Below are 13,115 nucleotides of genomic sequence, written 5' to 3'. Positions count from 1 at the left end.
CTTGAAATGCTGTGACATTCTAAGAATGAGAAAAGACAAAGTAAATTGTTTACTGTTAATTTCTTCATTTTAGAGCGTTATTACGAGGATCTCTTGCTTTCTTTTTCTTTAACTGTTTCTAGAATAAAGCTCTTAATTTTGCTACAACTCTCTCAAAGCTCTATCCAACCAGTGCCACTCTTGCGCTAGTCTCCAAGTTCAAGGAAATCCTTTCCAAGATGTTTCAGTTCTTTACTTTGAACTATTTACCATCTCCTCTTAAAGCTTTCTTCACAAAATTATAAGATAGTTACATTCTGAAGGTTTAGAAGCTCATCTGAAGGATTTCATAGCCAAATCTACAACCAGGAACAAAGCGAACTCATACAAAGTAAATATCAACAGAAGATATGATGGTTTGGAAGAGGACATACATGTCCAAGATGACGCTACATTGCAGCATAAACTCATCACTCATTCGGCAATAAGGTGAAATTTTAAATCTTGAGTTGCATTTTCTTACATGTTACTAAGAACTGGATATCCAGAACAGAATTTCAATGCTATATGACACATTTAATAGGCAAAAATACAAAGCTACATGCAGATTGCAATTCTCCACAACTACTCACTCCTTTAAAGAACAACTGACAATTATTTTATTCAATTATTTAGAAATAAAAATAATTTGTTTGAAATAAAAAATAATTTAATTTCAACTGATAGACTCAATTTACTTTAATTCAATAATCAATAATTAATATGTAGTTGAAATTTCTTTACTTTATGAACGACCCACTGCGATCACAATAATTTCCAGGCTTTCACCATGGCTTCTGGCATTTGTTGTGTGTTTCTTGGGGGGCTAATCCCCTCAGTTTCCTCTCAGTAGGTAAAATGCATGCCCTATGGAGATGAGGTGTGGAGAAGGACTTGCTCAGTCCAAACAGTTCTGCAGGTTCTGCAGGATACTCCAAATAATCATATTAAAAAAAAGATTGTTACATAATCAATGAAATGTGTATCTATTGTCTCATACTCATTATTGGATATAAAACACAACAACAATAAAAACATTATTCTTGTTCTCATGTTTGGAGAAAGATGTCAACAACTGCTCCTTTTGAAAATAAATGAACAAATAACGTCAACAACATAGAGTGTGTACGTCAACTATTTTTTTTACTTTTATTTGGTTCAGCAGTAACAGCAAAACCATAGTCTTTTTGACACAGTTTCAAAATAAAAAAATATATATTGTGTAATTTAACAAACTCACCTTCTACTCAAAACAGCAGCAGCCTATAAGGTTGTTTTAACACAATTAGACGCACAAATACCTTGCTTTATCTCTTTTTGAAAAGTGAGGATCACAGCAGAGTAAAAACAAGTTACACACACTTTACATATAGTATTCCCATATACAGTATACTGTGTAAATATTTATAAACCACTTTAATAAATATCTATTACCCTCTATTTTATAGTTGTGTGCAAATGTTCCTATCAATGCACATGAAATCAAGAGGACTTGTTTACAACATGTTACAGTTTTTGACTTGCTACCACTGTGGTTTGTTCAGTGCCGTACAGAAACATTAACTTATTGTTGTTTTTTTGGGTATCTTTTTGAAATCTTTGACATACCCTGTAACAAAACAAATCATACCAGATGAAGAATAATCTGCAATTTCAGTAAACAAAGTCAATTTAGTTAACAAATGAACTGTATGAGTTTACTTTAAAAGAAACTTTTCTTTTCTGTTTATGAGATTTTATCACATCATTAAGTTTACATAGGACTGATCAGCACATTTGCTCTACCTGACCTAATTTTAACCTAAAATCCAACAGAACTAAAAAAAACTAAACAAAAAAACCCCGCATCCCATTAAAGTCAAATGACAGCGTATTATGAGGCTAGTATTTGTTGGTTCTTCCCTTTGTTATTCTTTATATAGACCAGACAGAATAGCTACAAAGGGGAAATTTACCACAGAGGGACAGAGAGAAATCAAAGATTAAAAGGAACTCATAGTTTCAGTGGTTGTCACTGTAGTTATCACAAAGTCATGGCAAAGAAAGTCCAATGGTCCTTGAATATGTTCAGGGTGGTTTAAAAACGCAGCATGTCATGTTTATCATTTCTAAACATCCATTTCCTACAAAACAACCTTTTTTTAGGCACATAAGCAGAACAATGTGTAGTGCATGAAAGCTGGATAAAAACATTTTGTAGCTTCACAGAATTCACCTTTCATTATTTTAAACAGAGATAAAGGCAGTAGATCATTAAGCTACAAGAAACAAACGTTTCCAGTCACATTACGATTTACCAAATCCAGTCTTAAAAACAAAGTCACACTAACTCCTAAGAAGTCTGAATGAAATCTGCTTTTTAACATACAATGATGCAATCAGCAGCTTTAAAACAAGGAAAACACAGCGCAAGCTGCAAAGAACAGCAAATGGGCGAAACACAATCCTAAAGGGACACATGTCCTCTGTTGCTTTTCTTATTAAAGACAAAAAGAATCCCAAAAAGTACCTAACATATTAAGGCTTAAACATTGCTGTGAGAGTATGGTACTTCAATAGAGAAAAGCTCCTATTGGAAACATTGATTATATTTTACCAGGAAGCGGCTGATCAGGGTTGAAACTGGAATTTTTTGCTCTTAACCAACAGATGAGAATAAAAACTGAATGTTGTCTTTCATACTTTGAAGCATGCCTCCTATACCTTACAAAATCTTCCATACCCATGAACATTTATTGATTTTAACATGTTACACGTAAATCCATCCATGTATTTTTTTAGGGATATTATGTGATACACCAACACAAGGTAATGCATGGCTGTAGAGTCAATGAACGAGAATGCATACATTTTCTTTCATTTTATAAGCAGAATACTTACAGATTTAATCAAACTGGATGAGAAGGCACCTAATTAGTATGTAGGAGTATGAATACAAATAAATTCAGAGGTTTAAAGCCACATGTTCAGGTTGGATATTTGTGGACAATCTGGCCAGGATGGAAAATAGAAAATAAATAATTAAAGAAACGCCATAAGATATTCTGCTTAAAGTTTGCAATCAGCCATGTAGAGCAAACAGCAAACATGAGGAAGAAGACTAAGGATGAACTTGGACTGCACACCATATCAACAATGACACATTGTAGGAGTAGCACTATGTTGTGGGGATGCCTTTCTTTAGCGGGGACAGCTTTTTGCAATTTATAACTCGATGAATGGAGCCAAATAAACAAATATAATCAAATTCAGGCAGGAAAAGATTTAAGAGAAGGTCAGTTAACTTAAGTTGCATCCAGACTTACAATGAGGCGCTTTCGTATGTATTGGACCAGCAAGAACAGACCTGAAATCAGTGAAGAGTCACTGGCCAGACTTGAATATTTATGTCGAGAGATACTCTCTAATCAACCTCACTGAGTTTGGGCTATTTTGCAAAGACAAAGGAGCAGAACTTCAGACTCTACTGGTAGAGACATACTCTAAAAAATTTGCAGCTCTAATTACGGCAAATTATTTCTCTATTAAATATCGACTCAGGAAGTCTGAATAAAAATGAATGCAACAATGGAAACCATGTTTCATGTTTATTTTCCTCCATTATCCACCACTTTGTGTTGGTTCCTCCCATAATTTACACTCAAGTTTATAGATGTAGCATCACAAAATATGAAAAAAGGTTTAAGAAGGTGAAATGTTTTGGCCAGGCTTTGACAAAATAGGAAAAGTAATTAAAATTAAAGCAAAGAACTACAGTTTTCTTTTTAGTTTTTTTTTTTTAAACTATCAGTATCAGATTAAAAATTGTAAAACACTTTCACTTCATTACGTAGATGCGAGTTCTATCTCATTTTCAACTCCACCACCCTTTGTGTGAGGGCTTGGTGTCATCTTTCAATGATTAAAAGAAATATTAAGAAGAAAGTGTAAAAGATCAGAAAAATAAGACATAAAAAACCAAAAATGAATAAAAGAGTACTGTTCAATGCACAGATCTACATCCTATGACTGTGTTCCTGCAGCCTTGAACATTTACACAAATGGGCATGTAATTTCAGATGAGATTTATCCTTACAGCAGTTTCAAAGTACATCAGATTACATTAATCTAAACCCCCACACTTTGCTGCTCCAAACTAAAATCCACTACCATCTTCAACACATCACTCTAAAACACACAAAAAACACAAGATACATCTGGGTGACTGTCCTTACATTTTGAAAAAAATGCTTTCTTTCATTTATATCTAATAATCACATTAAAAATAAATAAATCAAATGCCTTGATGCCTTTGTTAAGGCGCTGATTTCAACAGTCAGATCAGTGGTTGAAGGAAAACAAACTAAATAACTAGAAAAATTATATTTTCCTCAATAAATAAAAAGATGAATAAATAAAAAACAGTCATGATTATGTACTTTAACATTTATCAGCTGCTCTTGTCATGGTCACTGTTTGTGTCTTTAAGTATGTCTAATGTTAATGAGGGACCTTAAACTGTATTTAAATAAACACAATCTTTGATTAAAAATCACAAGTATAAATAAAAGTTTGACAAGCATTAAGGTAAAATTAGATATGGGATGTTTAATTGTTCATTTTTGGGGATGTTTGTCGTTTTGATTTTGCACTCGGCCTGACATAATGTAAAAGCCTGAGTAAGCCTCTGTGGTGCGGTATAATAAAATCCATCACAGAGAGCCCACCTCTCATTAATATTCTCGGTCTAGACACTGTATCTGTCTCCTTGAAAACCCCAGTCACCATTTTATTTTGAGCGAGTCAAGACAAAACAGAAAGGCATTTCCAGATTTTCTACTGAAAATGAACTTTTTAAGGAGAATTTTAACCCCATTAATAAAGCGGTCACTCAGATGGAGCATGAGTTTGCTCTTTTTCTCGGCTTGGGCTCTCCAAAATCCCTTTCGTCTGCACCACAGTGGCTGAAAGAGCACATAGTCTGTGACAGTCTGCGCATGCCCAAGCGAAACACACTGTTCGATAGACTGTAGATGACACAGTTGCAGAAGCTGTTGCTAATGGCTAGCCAGGTGGTGATGAATGACAAGGCAGGGATATCTAACACGTGGGAACTCTCTAGAAGAAAGTAGATTATGTAAGGAAGCCAAAGCATATAGAAAACACTTGTGATGCGGAACAGCACCATGGCGTAGCGTCGATCTGGTCCGTGCCCTCCGTGATGCCCACCGCCGTTCCCCTCCCCGGGTTCCATTTCCTGGCTGGGGAACCGGGCCCTCCGTTCGCTGATCTCCCTGTTGTGTTGTTGGCAAATGCGAAAGATATGGTAATAGGTATAACAGACAACAAGTGCGGCGGGTGCATAAAGAAAGCACACCACGAAGCCAGTGAATATGGCCGAGGTGGGCCAAGAGTGAGCACACCATTCAAATATATCCCCATGATATCCTGGCTTACCCCAACCAAAGAAGGAGGGCAAGAAAACCAGGCTGGAGTAAACCCAAATGATGGCGATGCAGCCTCGTAGTCGACATGGCGTCACCAGTTGGTTGTACGATAGTGGTTTAGTTATGGCTAGGTAACGATCCACACTGATGCAGGCCAAACAGGCCATTGAGACGCTCTTCAGAACAGAGATGACGTAGCTGAAAACCTGGCACGTAATTGGTTCCTGGACACCTGCTGGGTAGTGTAGCAGAGACAATGTGGGCACAAGGCAACTGAGACCAACCAGAAGGTCAGCGTAGGCCATCGTCTGGATGAAGTAGCTTGTGGTGTAGTGATGCAGCAGAGGGGCACAGTGAAACACGAAGATCACCGTCAGGTTCCCGACGATAATGAGGACCGTCAAAAGCACGATGACAACAGTCTCTAATATGCAGGCCTCCACGCCTTCCTTCAACCCCCATCCCAAAGGGCAGGAGTGGTTGGAGACCCTGCCAGAAAAGATGTCTCCATCGCTGCTGTTGGCAGTGAGCGTAGGATGTGTTATCAGTTCAGAGTGGTTCATTTTCTCGGTGTAGATGAGTCAGATTTGTCGTATGCCACCCATAAGCAAACTGACTTGAAACTGGAGATCTGTCTGTGTCCCTCTGGTTTTTCACCACCCCTCAGTTCAAAAAGCGTATTATTCTCTCAAGCACACCTGTGCTTTTGCTCAGCATACCCTCACATCGCTGGGTCTCAATCAAGTGAACGGTGACTGGAGGAAATTCAGTACGGTCTCTGAAACAGCATGGCAACTTGTTTCTCTCTTCTTTCAAATTGAGCATGGCTGGTGATGGCAGTTGGTGGAATAGAAAAAATGATTCAACCAAAAGTGAAGTAGAATTAGTCCCGCTACCAGCATCGATCCCTGAGGCGAGTTTCCCTGCTGGTTTGGAGCCCCGATCTGTGGCCTCATCGCATGATTTTAATGAGAGTTGCCACCAGGAGGCTGGGGATTTTAAGTCATCACCACAGGGGCAGAGAGCACAGAAGATGTGAAGAAGGAAACCACACAAGGTTACGGGACAAAACTGAGAGTATGCTTCCTCCAGCAGATACTCTCCCAAACAAAAAAAAAAAGCTTAGATTGTTATAAAGATTAAGGATTGGCTCTTCAGTTTAATTCAAAGTTCCAATTTGTGGTGAATAATAGAGGAGGCTTCCCTTATTTTGTCAGCGTCTGGAGCCCATGTATGCCCAGCTATTGTCCGAATCAAAACACAGACACAGGCTACAATAACAGCGGGATGTCCACAGCAGATAATGTCACAGCTCTTTCAGTGCATACGGCAGTGGGGGGAGAATCTGTTTATAAGGCATTACTAGAATTTGGTCAAACAAACCGTGTCAAAATGTCTCCGTCAAACAGAAAAGGCTTAAATCCAAAAGTATGAGCTTGCCTCTCAGAGTTACTGGACTGCAAGTTGCACAAACAAAACAAAATGCAAAAACATGCAGGATCTGATAGACGGGTTAAATGTCAGAATCCCATGGGGTTGGGTGAAAGGACACTCTAGGAGTAAGGAGAGGCCAGCTGACAAACTCAGAGCTCCACTCACTTCCACTCCTCAGAAATCCCTATGGCCACACTTGCAGAGAGGGGTCTCAGAATCAATTAGTGCACCTTTCAATTATCCCATAAACTTGTTCCTGACATAATACTTTCTCCACAAGTGCTTGATGCAACCTTGGCTTTTCTAATTACTCCTCGAAAACTGTACAGGATCCTATGCCTTTGTCTTTAAGTCCATGTCTTTCACTCTGACCAAGATCCTGGAAGTTCAACAAAAGGGGGGGAATCCACTGTAGCAGCAAACCAACAAAAAGAAAGTCCCAGTTGGAGTCCCGGTTTTTAGCGTTGGCTTTTGGAGAAAGCCCCTTTTGCCTCAGTCAAACAAGGCAATCCATGTTTTGGGATTGTTTTTTTCAACAAATAAATCCTTTGATCCTGGAATAGGGAAAATGAAAAAGCAACGCAGTTATCCAAAGCAACAAGCAAAATAAAAAAAGGATGACTGCATTGATGGAGATGAGTTAAAGCTGCAGCGAGGGAAGAGAGGGGACGAGGAGTCCCTCAGCCCTGGTGCAGTGAGGAGAGATGCTGCGACTGGCTTACACTTCCCTCCCTCCCTACACAATCTCTCTAGCTCGCACACTCAAGTTTCGCTCTCTCTCTCTTTCCACACACACACACCCAAACAAAACCCTCCCTCTTCCTCCCTGATCACCCTTCTTCCTACCCTCCTGGCTGCACCTGAGGCTCCCTGAAACATTATCCCATCTCTCAGACTGGCTTTTTTCCCCAGGGGTAAATTTAGAGACATTTCCTATTTACATATCACTTATCTCTCTTGCAGTCGATTTTCTATTAACTTACCCCCACTCCCCTTTTCCCTCCCGTTTACTCCACCTCTTTTTCCATCCCCTTTCTATTTCAGCCCAACAGGTTCCAATTTTTATTTACTTTTTCTAATATACAGAACATAAAATATACAGTAGTGAAAAATACTGAAATAGACCCATCCAAAGACCAACCTCAACTATCCTCACATTTTAATCCATGAGTCATCTAACCAAAATCCCAGCATGACTGTAGGTCCTTTAGGTTACTTCATTCACAGTACATTTAACTCAAACCTTAGCACAGTTATGTCTGCCCCTTGGTTACAGTTGTCAGGCATTTTGGCCAGTTGGGAGCGTCCTCTGGCCGACAGATGATAAAAAGGATCAAGTGACAGCAAATTGGCTAAGCAGCATGCCAGATGGAGGAAAAAAAGGCATTACAGACTGGAGAGCAAATCTTAACTGGGAATATTTACATTTTAATTATTACAATATGTAAGTGCATCTTAATAAATCAGAACAGAGCCAGTTGAAACGTATATATTTTTTTAACACAATAATGTGGGGTCTATTAAAACGTAGGTCCATGTTGAGTGCTATAAACTTACATCAACTCACTCCATTTAGTCTGTTCACTTGGGTTTTAGGTCAAAATTAGCTAGAATGTAATGTTGGCTAAATTGCTCTTAACATGTGAACTATCACTAGTATATTGACTAACATTAACACACTTCATTCAGTGTGTTAAGCTTAGCTTTTTATCAAAATTAGCTAAAATGCTAATTTTAGCTGCAAAGCTAACATTAGCATAAAGGCTATCACTAGGATAGTTTACCCTTTAGTGATTTACACTATTCACTATGAAAAAACAATATAGAAGCTAAAATTAGCTATATTGTGAACAAATGTTTAAGATAAGGAAACAGCCAGTTCTAGCCTAGTTTTCAGGATCCGTCTGATTTCAGAGGCTCAGTCCTTAACCCATGTTTTGCAAATCTCCCCAAACTCTTAAAAGACCTTGCTATAAAATCATCTAAATGTTTTTCTTCCACTAAATTTTTCATTCATGTTTACAGCACTGTGAACATCTACCGTCTTTAATAATGACCATTTAGCACAAAACTTAAAACTGCAAAGCTTTTACGCATATTGTTAATTAACTCTTTCCAGTGTATACTGAGTGACATTTATAGATTTAACCTAAAATTAAAGCCAAATAGGACTGCATTTCATAAAATGTGAGACATTAATGTCTAACTCTTCCATTTTTGGAGACTAACTAGATTTTAAAGATCACTTAATGAAGTAGTGATCATAAAATCAGAGTTCAATGGCGTATAATGGTCCTTCAATTGCAGAGAACATAAATCAAAACATTTTGCTTCATAATTACACTTACTGATTTCTAAAATATTTAGTTTAAAGAAAAAAACAACTTGCTTATAAGGTAACTATTCCTAGAGGACTAGTCTATTTGGCATTCTACAAGAACTGAAGAAAAAAAAGCAGGTGACAGCATAACGAAGAATTCATCCTTTATTTCATTCTACAGAAACTTTTAAAATAATAAACAATAAAAAACAAGCTTGTCTACTCCAGTAGTTTACCAGACCATTTTTATATTGGCCAGGCAATGAAGCTTACAAAAATATGAAAGTATTACATTAATTTGAGTGGTGCTCCAAAATGATTTGCTTGTGCTGCCCACTCAATCGCCCAGGCTACAAGCGGTGAAAAAAATAAATAAAAACGGATCAAAATCACTTAGTTTGCTGGACTCTCTACAACATGTTTCCTGATTTAGTTCAGAGTTTACCTTTCCTGTGCATCTATAAGACGTCAGTGACAATTTAGCATAAATACAATCATTGGAAAAATTCAAATATATTCTTTTGATGTCTATTTAAAACATTTCTTTTCTTTATTAAACAAGTAACCTAAGGCATTAATTCAAATAGTATGTTATAGAAAACAGCACAGCAGTCAGGTACTGTCACTGGAAGACAGTAATGAGATTAACTGTTACTTCTGTTGAAATTCGACAACCTACCTTATAAAAAAAAACAAAGGAAAGCTGTGATGAAGAGAGGAAAGCTAAAAATAAAAAGGTGATGGTGTGAAAAACCACAATACTTTTAGGTAAACAGTTCTACTCTTTATGAACAGAGCCAGTCAAAGGGGATCTCTCAGCACAGTGATCTTTACCTTTAGTGGTGGACACTGATGAAAAACATGACCAGAAGGCTACCGTTAATAATTCATTCTGCTCCAAAACAAAGCCAGCAGGGCCACTGGGAAACGAAGGTGGAAGCTGATTCACCTTTCGCTGCTTCTCAGCATCCCAACCCCATCCATCCCAGGGCACCTGCTGATTTCAGTCTCAACTGAACAGCTCCGTATAAGTGAGAAGTTTACATCTAAATTAGAGGGTGTTTGGCTTCAAAGCACATCAGAAAACTACAGCAAATATTTGTCCTCTTGTTTAAAATCTCTTAACAGTGAGAAGTTAGTTTCATGATATGAATCATGCCTAAGGGAACTTTAATAGTCTGTTGTAAATGATAATGTTACATTTTGTCATCGTAAAATTGAAATGGGGGTTCCGCCAGGAACCATTTTAGGCCACAATTTTTTTAATGATCTCCCAAATCTGCATCCAAATAAGGCTGGTAATAATTTTCAATTCTATGTGGACAGGAAAACATTAATATAAAGCTAAGGGAAATTCTGATGTAGTAAAGAATTAATGCATAATGACTGAATGGATGAGTTTATACAGAAAAACTATACTATTCTTAGCTCTCCTTTTAGAGAGTTTTTGATGCACCAATTAATAAATTACACTCATAATTTTCATGCATATTCAAATCCAATATATTATATTCCTTATTATATTACGGTACACCAAGTGTTTAAGCAAATGTTTTATAAAATCTGATTAAGTTTATACAAATGATTAAATAACAAAATGCTGTATCATGAAAAAAAAACTAAGGACAGAGGTTTGAGTAAACAATTAGTGAAATGTCTTTATTAACGTCTACAACAATAGAGAAGCTCTTGTGGGTCTGTATTATGGATGAAAAAGCTCGATATTCCCAGAGCTGTCAGAGTACAGTCTGCATAAGACTGAGACACAGAGATGTTGTGACCAGAGAAGATGCTGGAGGCAGGATCTTCCTAATCGGACCTGTCATAACCGTGTCAGAGGAGCTCAGAGGCTATGCTAATTTACCCACAGTGAATGAATTCATCACTGTACTGCAGCACATTTACAGTCATAACAAATATCATGTAAGGCTGTTTTATTAACTTCTTTAAATAAACCTATGAAAAGTATTTGCCTCTCCTATATAGTTACTTTTCCTCTTGCTGTGCTTGAATTTAAGTAATTCTGAAAAAAGTTGTCCTATATTGTGCTTGATCACTGCCACCACAGTTGGCAACCACTATCTTACACGTTTCCCTATAATAAATTAAGCTGTTATTTAAACCTTTTTTGATCCGGTTATTTTTGTAATTTTTAAACATAAGTGTAACAAAAAATCAAAAGTAGCAAAAATCTGTAAGACCACTAAGACTTTTTTAACAGCAGCGTAAATCTGGAATGACACATTGAATAAAAAAAAATTAAGTTGATTAATTTTTGTTGCTTTCAAGGTTATCACATGATTTTTTACAAATGCTTCTAAAGTATTTGTTTTATTTTGTTGTATTATTTTTATTAGTTAGCCACTTGGCCTTTAAAAGTCATTTTAGTTAATTTCAGATAGTGTATGTGAATGGGAGCATGAGGGATGCCATGTAAAGAGTTATTCAGAAATTAGAAGAGCAGTTGTGCTGTTAATAGACTTATTTTGCAAAGAGGCCATAATGGAAACAGTGTTGCTGAGCTGTGGAGCTGCTTTGCAGCTGGTCCCTTCAGATACCAGCATGGGGATTAGCTATAGAGGAGGTTATGTGTACTTATATAAGAAGATGTGATTGACAAGACATTGGACATTTAAAACTGTATTTTTCTCCCCATTCATGACTGAGAAGGCGAGTTCGATTTGTTGAGGACACACCCATGTCAGGGTAACAATGCTTATATATAAACATGAGCAGAGTCCAACTATAGATTCGCCTAAAGAGTGTCAATGTCAAAACGCTGGCACTGAGGACCTTCAGACACTGCTTACGCTGCATGTTTCTAACCGCCATAAAATGAGCATTAACTTTTTCTGCAATCCACAAGGTCAGATAGATGTACAAACAGCATGTTTGTGAATATCTGCATGGGGAGTTACCGTACCACATTGATTTTAGAGGATGCTAAAGAAAGAAAATATGACCTATGAGCAAGGATGAAATTTTACTGCAATTTAGAAGTATGACAGATTACATTGTTGCAAGATTAGCTGTACATTGTGGTGAAGCATGTCTTGAATTTTCATCAACACAAAATACGTTTTTAAATGTTTTAGCAGAACCATGCTGTGGTCAGAACAGTTTTAATTTTTTATAGAAATGTGTCTTTTTTTTTAAATTCGAAACTGGATTTTTTTTTGTAATTTAAAAATTTAAATATATTTTTGTTTCATTTATTGAATAGACTGATTACACAGTTTAGAAAACAACTAATGTGACAACATACTGGCTACAGTGATTAAGATGTCTCTCTAAGTATAAAGAACTTGTGTAGAAGCAACTGTTGGATCAGGACCCAGGCTGCTTCTAACTGGTTCATCAGTCTCTCCTAACATTTCCTCCCCCAGACAAGCAGCCTTTGGAGACAGAAATGGGACTCAAACCAAACCTGGGAATCCTGGAAGAAGATTTTGCAAACCAGTTGCAATAAGCATGGTTTTTGTTTGCGTCCTTGTACGGTTAGACTAGTTTAGTTGAAACGCTTTGCAAGATGTTTTTTCAGTGCTGAGAGTTAATTCTGATTAAGGGCTGATCAGAATCTTGTTCATGTGTTACTTTTTGCCAGATTAAAATAAAGATGTGAATCAAAATTATGATGTTAACACCTTTATTTGGGCTTTTGTAAAGCTGGTAGTCTATTAATAAATGCTAGATCTTTAATCAGCTTAGTATTATTTTGAAATTGCACTCTTGTTAATTGGTTGTTCATCTTTCTTTGTTAGCTTTTGTATGATCTTATTTGTGTTTCTTTTGTGTTATTAATCAGAGGATATATTAGTAAGTAGATTATTATTAAATCCTTGTATCCAATAAACATTGGGTTGATTCTTCTAAACATCTCTAGCTGAAGTATAATCATATTCTAAATTAGATTCAAT

At 36.9% G+C, this 13,115-nt stretch overlaps 2 protein-coding genes across 2 annotated transcripts in view; both read right to left on the bottom strand.

Moving 5' to 3' along the window:
• The window catches only part of rabgap1l (RAB GTPase activating protein 1 like), a 116,870-nt gene that overhangs the window by 60,564 nt on the left and 43,191 nt on the right, over positions 1–13,115 (bottom strand). The window lies entirely within an intron of this gene.
• Positions 1,156–7,577, bottom strand: gpr52 (G protein-coupled receptor 52). The gene has a single exon (XM_023339057.1). The coding sequence runs from the start codon at positions 6,005–6,007 to the stop codon at positions 4,889–4,891; it is 1,119 nt and encodes a 372-aa protein (XP_023194825.1). The 5' UTR covers positions 6,008–7,577; the 3' UTR covers positions 1,156–4,888.

Source organism: Xiphophorus maculatus, chromosome 9 (genome assembly GCF_002775205.1).
Source record: "Xiphophorus maculatus strain JP 163 A chromosome 9, X_maculatus-5.0-male, whole genome shotgun sequence".
NCBI classification, from domain to species: domain Eukaryota; kingdom Metazoa; phylum Chordata; class Actinopteri; order Cyprinodontiformes; family Poeciliidae; genus Xiphophorus; species Xiphophorus maculatus.
The sequence above is the reverse complement of the archived record's forward strand: the minus strand, read 5'-3'. Positions and strand labels throughout refer to the sequence as shown.